Genomic DNA, 18,263 nt, shown 5'->3' with positions numbered 1-18,263 from the left:
TAGAAGGCAGAGGCCCTGGGTGTGGAGGAGGTTGGCCTTGGTCTGTGTCCCACTGCTGGCTGGCCCAGGAGGGTGCTGGTTAGGGGAATGCAAGATAGCAGACCAGAGAGGCTGCACAGCATCCAGATGGGCCGGTGCAGAAGGCACAGATCCAGCTGGCCGTGGCCTCCGGTGGCACCCTACAGACATCATCTCCTTAATGCATCACACCCCCTCCCAGAAGCTATAGTGATGACTCATGGGAAGGAGAGCTGCCCACAGTCCCCCAGCCAGGAAGGGGCAGAGCGGAGCCGACCCCAGAGGAACATGACCTTCCCCCATGCCAGGCTGGGACCTTCTAAGTACAAATGTTGCTGTCTGCAAGAGCCCTTGCTAGCTGGGGGACAGTGTGTCAAGAGGCCCTCTTTGGGCTTAGCAGTCATCTGGTCACACCTCCCTTCCACATCCAACCATGAGCAAATCCTGTTGTCTCTTTCTGCAAAATCCGGCCAGTATCTGCCCATTGCTCACTTACTACTATGTTACCCTGTCCAGCCATCACCTCTACCTGCCACTCTTCCTTGTCCTCACCACTTCAGCCTGTTCTCAACACAGCAGCCACAGGGATCCTGTTAAAAACCAGACCACATCTCGCCAGTGCCCCAACCTCCAATGGTTTCTCCAGAATAAAGGCATAAATCCCCACCCTAGCCTACAAGTCCTTCTCTTCCCCTTTCCTCTTCCCCTCAAGCTCTCTACTCCAGTCACACTGGTCCCTCACTGTCCGCAGACGCATCAAGCATGCTCCTACTCCAGGGCCCTTGCACCTGCTGCTCTGTCGGGAGCTCCTCCCCAGGTCTTTGCATGACTTGCTCTCTCACTCCAGTGAGGTCCCTATGCAAATGTCCCTTTGGAGAGACCATTCCTGAACCCTTATTTAGCCCCCACCCTCCATCCCTTACCCTGCTGTATTTTCCTTCACAGCACTTGTCACCCCTGACATATGATACATTCACTGGTCTGTGTTTACTGCCCGTCGTCTCCCACTGGAATGCAAACTCCATGAGAGCAAGGACTTCCTGTGCTTTGCTCCCTGCTGCATGCCCAGTACCAGAACTGTACCAGGCTCAGAGTGGGCTTCCAGGAAATGCACTGAACGGCCATTTATACCCTTCCCTACAGCAGCACACGCACAAGTGCACATGGACACTCACGCCCAGCTGGGAGAGCAGCCCCTCCCTGTCCAGGCTGCCTCTCCCGGAGCTGGACTCCACTCTCTGCGGGGGTCTTCCCCGCCCAGAGCCCAGGCACTCTCTCCACAAGAAGGCAAGAGGAACTGGTTTCCTGGGGGGCCTCAGGCAGGGTGCCTGCTCCCCTCCCTGAGCCTGACTTGTAGGGAGAAGGCTCAAGGTGAGTTAACCTTGAGTCTTTGATAACAGGGGAGGGTTAAGGAGGAGGGAGGACTCCAGACCCCAGCACTCTTCTTTTGCTATGGGGGTCAACACTCGCAGCCTCTACTCTGCTGATCATTGGCTGCTCCCAGGACACACCACAACCCATCGCCTGGGCTCCCTGTTTCCTCATTCCTGAATGACCTCCTTCCTTTGGGGGGAACTCTGGCGCTTCAGAGACTAGTTCAAACGTTACCTCCTGGGAAGAGCTTCTCCTCACCCTTCAGACTCCCCTGACCTTTCAGAACTCTGGGTCAGCACTTCCCTTATCATAGCTAGATGTCTCAAGGCCATCTGTCCTAAGCCCTTGAGGTCCAAGTCACAATCGCAGTGCCTGGCCATGATACATGTCTAGTAAGTTAGCCTGTGGATCCGTAATGTCCACCTTGGAACAGAGGAAAGGATGTGGGTTTGGGACTGGACACCAGTCCTGGAGGCAAAAACCTAACACCATTCCTTATTAGATTGTGTGCCCTTGACCAAACCACTGGGTTTCTCTGAACTTCAGCCTCCTTTTCTTTAAAATGGGGATAATATAGTGCCTCCTTCACAGAGCTTGAAGGGATTAGAAATAACACATGCAGTGTCTGTGCTTAATTAACAGCAGCTATTACTACTATTCTCCATGGGGACAGTGTTAGAGGCAGGGTGCTGGCCAGGCAGGTCCAGCATAGCTTTGCCCAAACTGAGAGTCCCAGCAGTACTGCTGAATGGAAGGGTAGACCCTGGCTTCAGGGGGCCGACCCAGAATGGCACTTTTTTTTTTTAAGAGACAGGTCTCACCATGTTGCCAGACTGGAGTGCAGTGGCTATTCACAGGCGCAATCATAGGACACTGTGGTCTCAAACTCCTAGGCTCAAGCCTCAGCCTCCCAAGTAACTCTGGGTCAGCACTTCCCTTATCACAGCCAGATGTCTCAAGGCCATCTGTCCTAAGCCCTTGAGGTCCAAGTCACAGTCACAGTGCCTGGCCACGGTACATGTCTAGTAAGTCAGCTAGTCTGTGGATCCGTAATGTCCACCCTGGAACAGGAAAAAGGGTACGGGTTTGGGGTTGGGCATCAATCCTGGAGTCAAAAACTTGGGAGTAGGTTCCCAAGTAGTTGAGCCTACAGGTATGTACCACTGCGCCTGGCGAGGATGGCACATTCAGGGTTACTGGCCCATGCCATCAGCCTCGGGACAGCTGGCTGACTGGCCCTACTGTAGCCCTCCACAGAGGATTTGGGAAATCCCCTGGAGAAGTGGGAGTGTAGAGAGAGGAGGACACAGCTACAATGACAAATAAGACCCAAAGCCAAAGCCTGGCTCCGTTTCTCCTTTCCTTCGGAGGAAGCGGAAGGCGAAGAGTTAAGCCAAACAGAAACAAGACTCACCACCACACACTCCTCCCCCGAGACGGGGAGGCTCTGCGGTTGCAGTGTACAGGAAGACCTTAACACACTGAGATCCACTCACCCTCCTTTCCCCCTTGTGCCAGGCCCTGTGAATCATCAGGGATGCCCCCAGTTCTGTGATTCCATGACCCCTGACCCACTCAGGGCCAGTGAATCAGGCCCCACCTGCCCCCTTCGTGCTGCTACTAAACCAATGAGGTCAAGTTCCCAAGGTTACTCTGGAAAGGGCCAGTCATCTTTGGGAGAAAAGGCTCTCTCAAGAAAAGGCTCCCAGAGGGCGAAGAACAAGGGGAGGTGGGGGGGAGGGGCGCAGTTTTAGCACAGGATCCTCCAGGCACCAACCCTGCCTGGACAAAGCCAGGATTAGCCTCTCCTCAGCCAGAAAAAGGGACACTTATCTTTTGTCCCACTGATGTGGCAGCTGCCCCCTTGGAGGCTGGGACCCCAAGGCAGTTTCTGGGAGACATGTAGACCTGGAGTCAGGAGACAGTTCTTTAAATCCCTGCTGAGTGATCTTGACCTTACCTCCCCTGAACCTCAGCTTCCTTATCTGTAAAGTAGAGCCAACAGGGTCTCGCACTCAGTGGAACAGGCACAAGCTGCCAGATGTGCTGGATTTTTGGTCTCCCGCACACTGCTCTCCCTTAACAAGTCTAGCTGTGTGAGAGCTCAACTTAATGCAACACGCAGGTACCAAGGGCTACAGCGTGCTGGACACAGTGCAAGTCCTGGGGCCACAGGACCCTGTTCTGGTCCATCAGGGACTCTGGGTCTGGTGAGGAAGACTGGCAGATAAATAATATCATGCTGTGATCAGCGCTTTCAGGGAGGAATGAACAAAGGACCGTGGGCTCCCAGAGAAGGGATCATCTGACCCAGGCTGGAACGAGTGAAGTCAAAAAAGCCACAGGGAGGAGGTCATCTGACCCTGGCCTTGAAGAGTCAGCATCTATCAGCTGGAGGCAAGGAGGGTGGGCATTACAGGCAGGCAAAAGAGCTCCAAAAAAGGCCCAGCCCAAAGGCATGCACCATGGCCCTACCCAGGGGGCCTGGCCCCAAACAGGAGGTACTAAGCCTCCAGAGCATACATGCCCCCAGGCATGGTCCCTGCTGGCTCCCAAGTCAAGGGATGCTTCCTTATGGCCAATACAGGAAAGGAATTGCCAGCCTCAGCAGAGGACGCTGCCTCTGTCTTCCTCAGCTCCGTCTCCCCTGTTCCCCCACCCAGCCACCATCTACTGGAGCTCTGTTCAGAGGACCCAGCTTTCTGATCTGAGCCCACTCCAGCCTCTGCCTCTTTCTGATAAAATCCTCCCCTCGCTTTATAGCCCCCATTAACTGTCAGCTCCTCAGAAGCCGCCCCTGGTCTTTTTCTCCCTCTAGTTCCCAGCTCTGTATACATTTCTCTAGATTGAATGCTTGCCATGTAACATGCACACATTTCCAGACTGGTTTTCCCGAACAGACCAGGTCTGAGCCTTTTTCACTCTCGAATCTTCACTCAATAAATCCAGATCCTACCCCCCGTGTCCTCCACTCCAGCATTTTATTTATTGACAAAGAGCCAGGCTCTATCAAATGACTAGTAAGCCACATCGACCATCCTCAGACAACATCCTCATAACTGGTGAGCTATGTTGTCCTTACATAATAGTAATAACTATCTTTTTATTTATTTATTTGAGAAACAGGATCTCACTCTGTCCCTCACACTAGAGTGCAGTGGCACAACCATACCCCACTGTAACTTCAGATTCTTGGGCTCAAGGGATCCTCCCATACGTACCACCATGCTCAGCTAGTTTTTTAAATTTTTGTAGCGATGGGGTCTCACTATGTTGCCCAGGCTAGTTGCAAACACCTGGCCTCAAGTTATCCTCCTGCCTTGCCTCCCAGAGTGTTGGGATTACATGCATATGCCACTGCACCCAGGCAACTCACTTTTATTGAGCATTCTTGTGCCTAGCACTGGTTTAAGACCTAAACCTACAATATTTCATTCAATCCTCACAACCCTATGAAGTAGGGACATTCCTACCTCCCTTTTACAAGTGAGGAAATTGCGCAACTGACTTCATCAAGGTCACCAAACAGGTCAGAACCCAGGCAGTCTGATCCAGGAGTCTGTATTCTCAGCTACTATGCTATTATGGACAGGGTGCTACAGGACAGAGGGGCAATTAACTTTGGGGGTTGGGGGTGTGCAGTGCTGCCTGCGCTGAAAAACCTGTAGAAGGTAGCTCAGCAGACAAGAGGAGGAGGTTTTCAAGCAGCGGGGGCTGGTGTGTGCAAAGATGATGAAGATATGAACAGCAAGGGTAGGCATGGCACATGCTGCAGTGCCATATTACTGGACCTTAGGGTGCACATAGGAGACTGCTAGGTCAGATCACAGAGAGCCGTGTAAATTGTGCTAGGCGTTCAGCACATAGGCAACAGAAAGCCAGAAAAAGGTTATCAGCAAGGAATTGGCACCATCAGACTTGTGTTCTAAAAGGATCACAAAAGTTCCAGTTTGGAGACGGGGTTGCAAGCTGCCAGGGCTGGACTGTTGGGAATTGACAACACATCAACAGCGTGGTAACAGAAGAGATGGAGTGGGTCCAGTGTGAAGGATGTTCACGAAGTTGGCAGTACTAGGTCACTTTTAAGATGTGGGACTTGAAAGAGAGGAGAAAGTGTAAGGTAATTACCAGATTTCCGCCTGGGTTGGGGTAGAGGAAGAATTAATCTGCACGTAAAAGACCAGTTCAAGTTTGGACCCGGTGAGCTCCACGTGAAGCAGAGCTGTCCCAATGGCCGCTGGATAGGCAAGCGTAGAGCTCCAGGGAAGGGCTGCGCTGAAGATGTGGATCCGGGTATTTAATTGGCGTAAAGCTGAAGCCGTCGGGGTAAATGAGACCACTGAGATTCAGTGTACAGAGCGAGGAGTTGGGTGACAGAAGAAAACGTGAAGCGGGACTTCTGACCGACTGTCAGAGCGGTAGGAAGAAAACCAGGAGACACTGACTAAGCCAAAACAGGGGTGGGGTGGGGGAACGTGTCATTAGGAATGAGTGTCAATGGTACTATGGACCTCTAAGAACTGACGACTTTAAAGGGCCCTTTTAATACCAATTAGGAAGTTATTCACAGCCGTTTCCAAAGGAAGTTGGGGAGACAGGGGATGACACTGAGACGCAGACCTACCGGAATGCGTAGATGTTTTCCTCTCATTCCAGATTCCGACCCCTCCCCATACCTGCCCCTGCTCGTAACACTCAGACACCTTCCCCTCGCCTCTCTCCTCAGTTAAGACGGAGGTTTTGGAATGAGATCCCGAACGCCCTCCCCGGGCTCCCCAGGATAGGCGGGGTCGCCAAGAGTCAGTGCTGGAGACCCCGACCCGCGCGGGGCGGAGCGAGGCCAGGCAGAGGAAGGGGGCGGAACCTGAGACGCAGCGGGTGTGGGAAGGGTCGGATGGAACCCAGCATAGGCAGCGGATGGGGAAGCGGGTTCGACCAGCGGGAGACGGTTCTCTCACGCCACCCGCTCCCAGCGACCGCTCCGGGACCCACCTGCTCCATGTCAGCCACGGCCCCGGCTCTTCCCGCCCCAGCCGCAGTCCGGCTCCGCAGCCTCAGTAGCTCCTCAGAGCGGAAGAAGATCTTCCAGCGGCGCCACTTCCGCCGCTGAGTCTGCCCCCGAGAGCGAAGCGGTACGTGCGTCCGCATGCGGTTCCGCCCCTTCGCCCCGCCTCCAGCCCTGCCCCTGCGCAGAAGCCGGCGCGAAGGCCGGAGTCAAACTTAAGGGTAGGGGAGTGGAAAGAACACCAGGGCCGTAGTTATTAGGCCACACAGGCCTGGCTCTGAGGGAAAAAGGGGCATTTCCCGAGGGGAGCCCTGTGGGGATGGGGGAATCTTTGGAGGAATCCAGTTACTCGAGAAGGACTTCCCCACCCCACCCACCCCACCTGCCTCCTTCAGCTATCCAAGCAGGAGCTGGAACTCCTGTGGTTCTTCCTCTGAGTGCCCCGAGCCTGCTGTCTGCAGAAAGACTCCTAGACTAGAGGACTGGACAGTAGGGTCAAAACCCTAACCTTTGGTTGACCACTGGTCTTCCCTACCAGGATGCCCCATGACCTCCCTTTTCCTCCCGCTTCCCCTGAAAGAGGAGTCTCAGCACAGTTATTTACAAAGATTTATTACAGCACGGGAGGGGTTCAAGCCTGGAGTCAGGGAAAAAGGGGAAGGGGCAGAGCAACTGGGGGACAAGGAAAACCTGGCGCCCCCTACCATGTGCCCCACTGGGGATATATACTAGGCGGCATTCCTGGCATCAAAGCACAAAACGCAACAAAGAAGTCTCGGCCAGTCCATCTTCCAGGCACCCAAGAGGAGCAAGGTGATTAAGGGAAGACTCCCAAAATGTTGAGGCTGTGGAGAAAAACGCCTTAGTCCTGGACCCTGGTAGAAGCCGGTGAGAGAAATGGTGACTTGGAATCCTCCATAGGAGAGTGGATGGGAAAGGATCTAAGGGTACCTCAAGGTTCTCAGGACCTCCTTTCCCCAGATCTTAGGGTCCTGCCCTGTGGGTCTCCGGTGTCCAGGGGAGAGGATCTGGGGAGAATTGTGAAGGGCAAATCCCTGTTCCCGGTTTTCTGGATTTTCCAGTGCGCGCTGTCTCACATCCCACCTCCCACTGGGTGAGTGGAGGAATGACTGGCAGGGGTAGGCATCAGGCAGCAAGTGCCCAGGATCCCTGGGCATCAGCCAAAGGTGGGCAAACAAGCAAACACAGACCAGCCTTAGTCTTCTAGAAGTCAGAAGCCGCAGCCCTAGCAGGCGAGGGAAAGGGCACAAAACAGGGTGAGGACAGAGTGGGTTTCTGGGGAACAGCGATGTCCCCTCCACTTCCTCCTGGGAGATGCAGGCTGGGTGCTTATGTGCCAGGCTCAGAGGGGGAAGGGCGCTGAGGTTCCTCCCCAGGCTCTGAAAGGCAAGCAGAGAGACACTGAGGGCCTGGCCCCATCCCCCGAGAACCCAGCCCCGCCTCCCCATTCCACACTCCCAAGCCTCACCACTTAGAGCTGGGTCTTCCACTTGGTCCTCAGAGCTTCCATCTCTCTCGGGCTCATCCAGAGGGGGTGGGCGCTCCCAGGGCCCCTCCAGACCCTGGCCACAGGTTGTCTTTTGCCCAGCTGGGAATGGGAAAGAGGAGATAAGAACACAGGCTCCGCATATCCATCTGGCTGTCCTGGAGTGTGAGCTAAGTCTCTGATGGCTGAGGTGAAGCTTTCCAGGGGCATCATGGCAGCATGGAGAGAGCACTGGGCTAGAACAGCTCTCCCAGCGACTAGCCATATGACTTACGTAAGTCAGTTAGTACCTTTCTGAAGGAAATAGTAAGGGGGAAATTGTGTAGATTACCTTAAACAAGATGTAATAGTGAATACCTTGCCCAGCCCAGCGCCAGCACCCAGGAGCCACTAGGAGTCGTGGTGGTTTATATTGCCCCATCATAGGGCTGTCATCTGAGCCAGTGCCCTGCTGCTTTTGTTTTTGTTTGTTTCTTTTTGGTTTTTGTTTTTGAGATGGAGTCTCACTCTGTTGCCCAGGCTGGAGTGCAGTGGTGCAATCTCAGCTCCCTGCAACCTCCACCTCCCAGGTTCAGGGGATTCTCCTGCCTCAGCCTCCCAAGCAGCTGGGATTACAGGTGCGTGCCACCGTGCCTGGCTAATTTTTGAATTTTTATTACAGACGAGGTTTCACCATGTTGGCCGGACTGGTCTTGAACTCCAGACCTCAAGTGATCCGCTGGCCTTGGCATCCCAAAGTGCTGGGATTACAGGCATGAGCCACTGCGCCCAGCCACTTGCTGTTTTTCCTGAGGGAACAGTCTCCTCTCACCCCTCTTCCACTGTTTTGGAGGGGTCTCAGTAGGAACTGATTCAGCTCTTCCAGCTGTCTCTTGCCCACAAAGGGCCTGAAGCCCAGCAACAGCTTTTGCCCCCATGGCCAATGCCCTCACTGCCAGATAGGCAGGCAGGAGGCCCAAGACGTTTTGTTTGCGTGGAAGAGCTGACAGCTTCTAGTAGGGGTGGTTGACTCTTTAGTATTCCCATAAATAATGAGACTAAACAGTTTAATGTACCCTAGGAGGGACAGATGTGGCGCAGCCTTCCATGGCCAGGCATGGAAGAAACCACCATGGAAGGGGGTGAAATCTTCCTGCCTAGAAAATCTCTGGGCCTTGGGACATTTTTTTTTGTTGTTTTTTGAGACAGAGTCTCGCTCTGTCGCCCAGGCTGGAATGCAGTGGCATGATTTCGGCTCACTGCAACCCTCCGCCTCCCCTGGTTCAAAGTGATTTCTTCCTGCTCAGCCTCCCGATTAGTAGCTAGAATTACATGGCTCACTTGTCACTCTACGCCAAGCTAATTTTCTTTATATTTTTATAGAGATGGGGTTTCACTACCCGTTAGCCAGGGATGGTCTCGATCTCCTGGACTCATCGATTGATCTGCCTGCCTCAGCCTCCCAAAGTGCTGGGACTACAGGTGTGAGCCACCACATCCAGCCTGGGACCTTTTTTTTTTTTTTTTTTTTTTTTTTTTGAGACAGAGTCTCGCTCTGTAGCCCAGGCTGGAGTGCAGTGGCCGGATCTCACCTCACTGCAAGCTCCGCCTCCCAGGTTTACGCCATTCTCCTGCCTCAGCCTCCCGAGTAGCTGGGACTACAGGCGCCCGCCACCTCACCCGGCTAGTTTTTTGTAATTTTTAGTAGAGACGGGGTTTCACCGTGTTAGCCAGGATGGTCTCAATCTCCTGACCTCGTGATCCGCCCGTCTCGGCCTCCCAAAGTGCTGGGATTACAGGCTTGAGCCACCGCGCCAGGCCCAGCCTGGGACCTTTTGTGGACATCTGGCTTAGAGGCCTTCTGTTACAGGTATTAGGCCCCTCCCTGGCCCCTCTCCCAGGCAGCTGAGGCTGGAGATGCAGAAGACAGGATTGGTTCTTGAATTTTAAATTCTACATCTAGACACTAGAGGGCACCCTCCCACTCCATCCTAGGAAGGAAAAAGGAGAAACAGACCTAACAATCCTGGAGTGGGCAAATAAATCAGGCAGCCCTCTGCATCCCAGCAGAGACCACATCCTAGGTTCAAAAATGCAGGTGAAATGCAGGTGACGGGGGTGTTGGACTCTCTTGGTCCTCCATCCCTGAATGTCCTCGCACCCCCTTACTACCATAGGTGGGAAGTCCTTTTTTGGCTCTAGCCTCAAACCCCAAACGGCCTGGGCCTTAATTCCCAGGGAAGAGAGGAATTATTAGGGAAAACCAGATTGGGAGAAGGACTGAGCCAAGGATGGAGGAAGCCCATGTCTCAGGTAGGTCTGAGTGCGAGGCACCCCATGGAGCGAGAAGACAGGGAGGCCCCTGTGGTGTCACTACAGTTTGCGTGTATGAGACACTAAATTAGAAGGGGACGTCCCCATATACTCAAGGAGGACCCACACCGAACCCACATGTCACAGGCCCTTCAGCTTACCAGACTGCCTGATGACCTTCAGGACTTCAGCCTGGCTGTCCTCTTCTTCCTCCTCTTCTTCATCCTCCTCCTCTTCCTCCTCATCTTCCTCTCTTGGATAACCCAGCTCCCGAAGCTCCCCCAGCTCATCCTCCTCCTCTGAGGCCTGGTTCTCATTCAAATTGCTGATAGACTGTAGGTGAGACTCAGCAATGCGCTGCACAGCTGGCCCAGAGGGGACCCAGGAAGGCAAGGGTCAGCCAGACACAGCCCATGGATCTGGAGATAGTGTGTGGCCCAGCCCCCAGCCTCCTTCCCATAGGCCTGGGGCAGAGAATACCCCCTCAGGGGCCCAAGTTCAAAGGCCAAAGGTTACAGGTCAGCCTGATGGGGGTCAGACCAGGGCAGAGGCAGCCAGGGGTAGATTTGATCATGTTTGGCTCTCAAGCTGTCCCAAGATGCTAGCCCCCAGGAGGCTGCCACCAGGCAGCTCCCCCACACCATAGGGCACCAGGTTGGGCAAGACCAGGCGGGCACAGCAGCAGCTTAACATTCCCTGGCTGGAGAGCTTGATTTGCCAAGTACCCAGTACTGGAGACAGCATCTCCCAGCTTCAAGCCCAGGCAAAAGGCACAGGGCATATGGACCAGGGCCTGGGGATCTGCCACTTTCCATTTCTTGGGGGTGCCCAGCCTGCTGAGGGCTCACTGCTTACCCTGATCCTACCTCCCATGTGGTGCATAGTCCCCACTCCCTGGCACTGCCCAGTCATAGATGCCAATCCACATACTCCTGCCCCGGGCTCCAAGGGACAGAACAATTCTGAGGCTGAGGACATAATAGTCTGCAACCAGTGCAGTCTGTGCCTGGGGATGCGGCGTGCTCAGATGCGGCCCCCACAATCTTGACCCACATCCCCAGGTTCCCAGCTCCCTCTGCGGTGACCTAGAAAGCAACCCCCCAGCCTCCAAAGACCTGCTCAGATAGGGCTGGGAAGGGAACAGTGTGGGCAGCTGGAAAGAAGTTTCCAAAAGATGGAAAGGAGCAAGGGGTTAGAGAAAGGGGCCAGGGCCAGGGGTTCTGGGGGATGGCAGAGGTTGAGGGGCCACTGAGGAGAGGCTGCAGGAGGTGGCGGGATCTTAGAGCATATGGGACACAAAGTTCCCAGGCCACAGACAAGGTGCTGAGGAGGGGCTGGGGGTGGGGGGATGGGGAGTTGCTGCAGCTCCTTGTTGGTCCGCCAGTGGCCCCTCCCCTCAGAAGGCCCAGGGGGGTAGGGCCAGGCTGGAAACCTCCGGCACAGTGAGCAGGGTGCCGTGCTCCTGCCAACTCGGGGACAGGCACAGAGGGTGCTTTGTATGTGCCCGCTGCCCCACCCAGCCCCCAGCTCCCAGCCCAGTACCTCCTGCTGGCTCTGGGCAAGCTATCCAGGCAATAAAAGCACAATAAATCACCTTGCCCTGACCTTGGGGACGCAGCGGAGCTTCATTTTGAGCCAAGTGTGAGAGCTCCGACCTTGGAGTACACCCCTCAAGCCAAGATTTAGTGCTGTGCCCTCTCTCCAGGGCCGTCGATTCTTCCCTGACAAGCCCCAACCCTGCCAGGCACCTTCCCTTGCCCACAAAGGGACCGAAGCCTACAAAACAGTGCCCTCCTGGTAGAGAAGGATCCATGAAGGCTGTGGGGGGAGGTAAGGCAGGAGAGCAGGTGGCAGCCCAGGCAGCTTCCTTCTCCCCCAGCGGGGGAGGAGAGTTCACTTCGTGAGCCACAGTGACAAGAGAAGGTGTGTGCAGCACCTGCGCTGGTGCCCCGTGAGCCTCCCTTGTCTCCCCCACCTCCCTCATGCATCCTGGGCTCTCTGGGGTCTCCCCATCACTCCTTCCAGGCTGTCTCCTTCTCTGCCCCACTCTGTGGGAGCCTGAACTCCCCCCATCCCAAGTCTCCCTTTTTCAGCTTGAAGGTCCCCAGCCTAGCCCCAGACTGGCCTCCCAGCTCTTGATCCCTTTCCTCTTCCCTGCCTCTACTCACCTGGACTCTCCTAAGATGTGGTCTAAAGGGGCAGTTGGGGGGTGCACATTTTTGGCCACTGCATGGTGCATGGTAGCACCCTGGCCCTAACATCTTCATCCCGGCCTGCTCCCCCATGCTGGTAGTCAAGAGCCAGGTCTTCCCCTCACATCCACCCAGCCTCTCCCTGCCCAGCCCAAGGTGGGAGGGAGAGGGGTTTCTTAAATTCTCTCCTGAGAAGATGCCACTTTCTCTCTCATGCCTGCTTTGGGGCCTTCCACGCACCCCTCTAGGTGGGGAGGTCCTTCTGGATGCTGAGCCACACTGCCCACTTGCTGCAGCTCTGACCTTTCGTTTTCCTGTACTGGGGAAAGTGAAATAACCCCTTCCCTTCTCTCCTCCCTTCCCAGCCTGTCCTCTTTGTTCCCAACCCTGGCAAGTGGGCTGACAGGTACACCTGTTGACCTTGGCTGGTGCTGGGAACTTATTAAACCCTCCACCGAAGCAGTTCCCAGCATACTCTTCCAGTAGCTCTCCCTCCCAACTTCCGGACGGGGCTGGCTGGGCAGGAAGAGCCCCAGGCAGGAGTTGAGGTGGGGGTTGGTAGGCATCAGGGCTTAGTCAGGAAGAGGGCCTCCTATCTCCTTCAGGTGTATCTCCCCAGCTCCCTGACTAGAAACCAAGCCTCTTCCAGGTTGGCCCAAAAGTACTCCTCTGACTCGCATCTCCTTTTCTTTGCACACCTTCTTCCGTCTTCCTGGACCTGGGATGCCCTTGACTGCCTGTTAAATTCCTATGATCCTTCAAATCCAAGCTTAAACATCTTTGTGTACCTTCTTTGACCCTTTTTTAAAATTATTATTTTTTCCTGAGACAGGATCTCACTCTGTAGCCCAGGCTGGAACACAGTGTTGCGATCATAGCTCACTGCAGCCTCAAACTTCTAGGATCAAGCAGTCCTCGTGCCTCAGCCTCCCAAGTATCTGGGACTACAGGTGCGCACCTCTATACTTAGCTCACTTTTTTTTTTTTTTCTTGAGATGGAGTTTTGCTCTTTTTGCCAAGACTGGAGTGCAATGGCACAATCTCGGCTCACCACAACCTCTGCCTCCCAGGTTCAAGTGATTCTCCTGCCTCAGTCTCCCGAGCAGCTGGGATTACAGGAATGCGCCACCACGCCCAGCTAATTTTGTATTTTTAATAGAGACGGGGTTTCTCCATGTTGGTCATGCTGGTCTCAAACTCCCGACCTCAGGTGATCTGCCCGCCTCGGCCTCTCAAAGTGCTGGGATTGCAGGCGTGAGCCACCGTGCCAGGCCCACTTAGCTCGCTTTTTAAATTTTTCATAGAGATGGGGGTCTCACTGTATTGCCCAGGCTGGTCTCGAACTCCTAGGCTCAAGCAGTCCTCCCGTCTTGGCCTCCCAAAGTGCTGGAATTTCGGGTGTGAGCCACCTTTCTTGGCCCCTCCCTGACCCTTTGAGGCAAAGGCAGGGACCAAATCTGACTCGTCTTATTCTGCCCAGTGCCCACCAACTCGGCGTGGCATATACTAGGTGTTCAGTAAGTGTGTGCAAAAGGAATGGCTTGCTTTTCCATGGAGAAAGGGAAGCAGGAAAGAGGAGACCAGTGTGCAGATCTGTGCAAATGGGATGCAAATGGGAGGGGAGGCCAGGGGTGAAGCCCACAGGAGAAGGCGCCCTGGATGAGCAGGGGTGGGATGTGGTCCAGCACAGGCTGGTGAAGAGGAGCTGCAGGTGGAGTCCCTTCCACGCGGATGCCTGCTGTTGTCTTAGGCCAGCCATCTCTTTTCTTTCAAGCCCACAACCCGATGTTAAGGCCCACAGCTGCCCATTGCAGCCTCGGGGCTCCTGTGTTTTGCGAGGCCAGACTGAGAAAAAATTGGTCTTTACGTGGGGTTGTTGCGCCACGCTGACAGAGGGTTCTGTGTGGCCAGAAAATCCCTCCCCACTGACAAAAGCTCCCCCAGCGTCTGCCCAGTTCCAGAGATCAAGGGGACAGTCAGGAAGGTCGGTGGGGGGATAGTACCTTTCAGCGAAGGTGGTGTGTAGGCACAGGGGTTGGGTCTCTTCGACTTGAGATGGTGCCCCTCTCCTGAGGCTCTCTGCCAGGGGAAGTGCCAGGTTAAAGGGGCTCAGCAGAGGCCCCTTCCCTTCACCCTCCCTCCATTCCATCCCACCCATGGCCACCCAAGCGGACTGATTTTAGCCTCTGCTAATGGGTCCTGCACCTAGGCTGAGCCTCCCCACCCTGTGGCTTTGAGAGGGCCCCCATAAGCCATGGCCTGGTTTAGGGCAGGACTCTAGGTCCTGGAGGTTCCACCCTGAGTCTGAGCAGAGGAGGATCTGCTGGTGGCACCTGGCATGAGGCACTCTCAGAGGACTGCCCATTGATATGCTAATGTGTCCTCTTGGGTGGCACCCCATACTGGTTGGTTGTCACTGCAGGCACCCGTCCACCCCACCCCAAAGGGTCCAGGCATCCCTCCTTCCAGCTGCCCCAGGAAACTCACCTGGTGGGGGGAGGCTTCCTCCTCTGAGGAGGGCCACCAAAGCCAACCAAACCGGAACGAGTGAGGAGGAAGAGGAAGAGAGAGAAAGAATCCGAGTTATTTTCCCCAGGGTCTCAATCTCTGGGGACAGGGAAAGTGTGCCCTCTCCCTTCTGAGGCTGGGAGGTGTCATGTCAATAAATAAAGCCAATAGAGTTGGGTTCCCAGACCTTATCCACTCCCCAGTCTCCCGCTCTGACTCCTGTTCATGGAACTTCGGCAGGGCCCCTAGGAAGGCATCAGAGCTAGGGTGGGACAGGGGCTAAGTGGGCAGGGAGGGGCCTACCTGGCGAGGAGTGCTCTGAGAGCCGGAACAGCATGGCAGGCGTTGGTCTCCTGCGCCGGATCTAAGGAGAAGGAGGGAGGGGTGACAAGATAGATACCTGCAGCTCCCCCCACCCCACCCCAGATAGCAGGGAACAAACAGTGCTTTGGAGTCCCCGGGGAACCTTTGAATCAAAGTCTGTCAGAGCCAAAAGGAACTCTGTAGCTCTCCTAACCCCCTCATTTTATAGAGGTGAAAAAGCAGGACTCAGAGAGGTTTGGCAGTGTGCTCAAGGCCACACAGCACACCAAGTCCAAAGGACAAGAAAAACCCCAGTCACCGACTCCCAGGCCATGCCTTTCCCACTCCATGGCCACTCCAGAACAGACATTTCCCTTCCTGTCTTCTCCCACCAAGGCCCTTCCTCTCCCCAGTTTCTGAAAACATCAGACCTCAGAAGCCAAAGCTGGCTACAGCTGCAGCTGCCAGGGCTGGGCCCTGGGGAAGATGCCCCACGGGTCATGGCACCCACGTGGCCCTGCCCACCTAAGATCAGTTCAAGGGCTCCAAACAAGCTGGATCCAGCTTTTCAGAAGGAGACCAAGCCAGGGCACTGCAGGCATCCCCCACCTCCAGCTGAGGCTCAGGGACCCACAGGGGCCTGGGGGGGGACCTCTCTGGGGGCCTGGGTTTGGGCTTCTCTGCCAGTGTCTGTAAGGTTGCAGAACTCTTCACCCAGGCCTTGTGAGAAATAAAAAGTTGCCCTCCTTGCTACGTGAGCCAAGCTGAATTGGGGGGAGGCGGGTGCTGAGCACTCCCAGCAACTGACACCCCACCTCCCAGCTTGGCAATCAGACCAACTGTCAGTTAATTAGGTCCCTGTTGAGCTCCAGGGAAATGCACAAAGAGAACCAGGTGAGTTAAGCTGAAACTGCCACCTCCCCTGCCAAGCTCCCCACAACACCCTCCCTACCCAAAGCTGCTTAGGCCCAGGACTGTACCCCCTGCCCTCTATCTCCCCCCACAATGACTTGGCCCCCTCCTCACTGCTCGGTGGGGAGCCAGCTGCATCTCAGCAACAAGTGACCCCTGCTCCACTAGGGATGGGAAGTGGAGCCCTCTGTCACAGCACCCCCCAAACTTTGGAAGCCCCTCAGCCCCCAAGAGGGCTCTCCGGATGACTCAGTAGTCCGTAGGAAGACGTCTGGCTTTGTGATGACTCGTCACCTCTCCCTCCTTGGGGTTGGGGCTCTGGGGCCTGACAGCAGGAGGTCAGAGCAAGGTTCTGGCGACCCCAGCCCAGGCACACATGCGGGACTAGAGAGGGACAGGGCAGTGGGGTCACCCAGTCGCAACCTCACACTCCCGCCCTGGGTGGCAGGATCAGTGTCCGCCGCTGCTCACATCTGACCAGCTCTGGGCTGGAGCCAGGCGAGCGGTCCCGGTGGTAGCCTATTAGACCGACTACCCTTTGGGGACTGTGCTGGGACCAAAGGACGCCCCACTCCCGGACGGTCTGGAATCGGCCTGTCCCCCCACCCCCGCACCCCCAGCCTCACTGCCAGGAACTCTCTGGCTCCGGGATTAGGACCGAAGCCGCGGGAAAAAGTTGCACGAGTCTCCAGCTAACTTCACACGCGGCCCCGCACCCAGTCCTGACAGAGGCAGAGCCCGGCTCCCCTTGCGCGCCCACCCCCAGGCCAGTCCGGCCGGGGCAGCTCCCTGCGAGTGCGAAGAAGCCCCGCGGGGTGTGTCGGGGACACTGCTGGAGTGAGGCGCGGGCCGCTTACCATCTCCACCTGGCGGGGGTCGAGCTGGCTAGGGGGCGCGGGCACCGAGAACTGGATCTTCTTGCGGTCCTTGGGGTCCATGGCGCGCGGGGTGGGCGGCGGGGCTGGGAAGCGCGACTCGGGGTCCCGGCGGCGGTCTGTGCTGGGCTCCCCCACGCAGGTGGCGGGCTGTGCGGCGGGAGGAGGAGGAGGGCTGTTCGCTCACAGATAAAAATACCGCGCCCGCCGAGGGGAGGGCGCGGGAGCGGGAGGAGGGTCGGCGCCCGGGCTGGGCGCGCCCCCAGGCTCTCGGGACTCTGGGCTCGCCCCCCGCGCTCGCTGAGCCGGGTCTGTGCCTCGCTCCCTCGCGCTCCCCGGCCTGGGTGTCTCTGCGTCTCGGTGTCTCTCCCCTCCGGAGTGTCTCTGCGTCTCGGTGTCTCTCCCCTCCTGAGTGTCTGCGTGTCTCCCCTCTCTCTGCCTCTCGCGCCCTTCTCCACCTCCCTCCCTCAGCCTCTCCTCCTCTCCGCTTGTGTCGCTGCCTCTGCCAGGCTCACCCCTCCGGTCCCAGCTTTGGGGTCCCCAGCCCGTCCCCTCCCCCTGGGACTGGCGCCCGGGTGCTCGGAGGGAGGGCTTAGAGGAAACTGGCCAATGAGCACGGAGAATCGTGTTCTCCTGGGGCTGGGAGGAGGGTGGGAGTTAGAGCCAAGGCCGGGAGAGCCGGCTGGGGGGCCCCCTGCGGTCTCCCCAGAACTTGAAGCTGCATTATTGATGGCGTCCAGCAGAGAGGATAAAGGGGGAGGGAGGGGGAGAGGGGCAGCGGGGAGGCAGGACTCTGGCTTTAACCCCTTCGTGGTCCTGGCACTGGGAATTTCAGGGAGGCCTGTGAGGTCGTGGGGAGAGTACCAGCCTGTCACGCTGTGAATGGGGGTGTCCTGGAAAGGCATCGAGTGTGACCGAGTTGTGTGTGGGAGGACACGTGTCAGTCATCGTGGCAGGGAGAGTGTGCAGGGGAGTGCTGGGGCCCTTTGGTGCCCATAGCCTGGGAGTGTGTGTTGGGGGGTCGGTGTGGTGTGTGTCTGTGTAAGTGTGTCAGAGTGTCAAAGATGCAGGTGTGAGTGGCAGGATGTGGGAGGACTGCGTGTGTGCGGGGGAGGGTGTGGGTGTCGGGGAGGATGTCAGAGGCTGTCAAGGTGATGGGCAGGCGTGTGCCAGCTTGCAGGGAGTGGGGGACTGTATCCACAGCTCCCGCCGTGCAGTTGCTGAGGGTATGAGGTTGTGAATGTGTGAGCGCTCCTGTGAGGGAGAAGGGGAATGCG

At 56.4% G+C, this 18,263-nt stretch overlaps 2 protein-coding genes across 6 annotated transcripts in view; both read right to left on the bottom strand.

Annotated features, from left to right (window-relative positions):
• Window positions 1-6,561, bottom strand: part of STARD3 (StAR related lipid transfer domain containing 3) — a 28,017-nt gene extending 21,456 nt beyond the window's left edge. For 3 of the 5 annotated variants that reach the window (XM_017869242.1, XM_017869244.1, XM_017869246.1), the window contains exon 1: window positions 6,385-6,561. The gene's annotated coding sequence lies outside the window, so the exon portion shown is untranslated. The remainder of the gene's footprint in view (window positions 1-6,384) is intronic. The other 2 variants (XM_017869243.1, XM_017869245.1) reach the window with 1 other exon arrangement.
• A 431-nt stretch (window positions 6,562-6,992) lies between these two features.
• PPP1R1B (protein phosphatase 1 regulatory inhibitor subunit 1B) lies at window positions 6,993-17,804 on the bottom strand. Its single transcript, XM_017869241.1, has 7 exons — window positions 16,969-17,804; window positions 15,200-15,260; window positions 14,876-14,898; window positions 14,392-14,467; window positions 10,358-10,561; window positions 7,887-8,006; window positions 6,993-7,797 (listed from the first exon to the last, which is right to left on the bottom strand). The coding sequence occupies exons 1-7, from the start codon at window positions 17,047-17,049 to the stop codon at window positions 7,748-7,750; spliced, it is 615 nt and encodes a 204-aa protein (XP_017724730.1). The 5' UTR covers window positions 17,050-17,804; the 3' UTR covers window positions 6,993-7,747.
• Window positions 17,805-18,263: the final 459 nt, after the last annotated feature.

Source organism: Rhinopithecus bieti, unplaced genomic scaffold (genome assembly GCF_001698545.2).
Source record: "Rhinopithecus bieti isolate Rb0 unplaced genomic scaffold, ASM169854v2 scaffold_5019, whole genome shotgun sequence".
Taxonomy (NCBI): Eukaryota; Metazoa; Chordata; class Mammalia; order Primates; family Cercopithecidae; genus Rhinopithecus; species Rhinopithecus bieti.
Note: the sequence above shows the minus strand (reverse complement) of the source record. Positions and strands in the feature narration are given on the sequence as shown.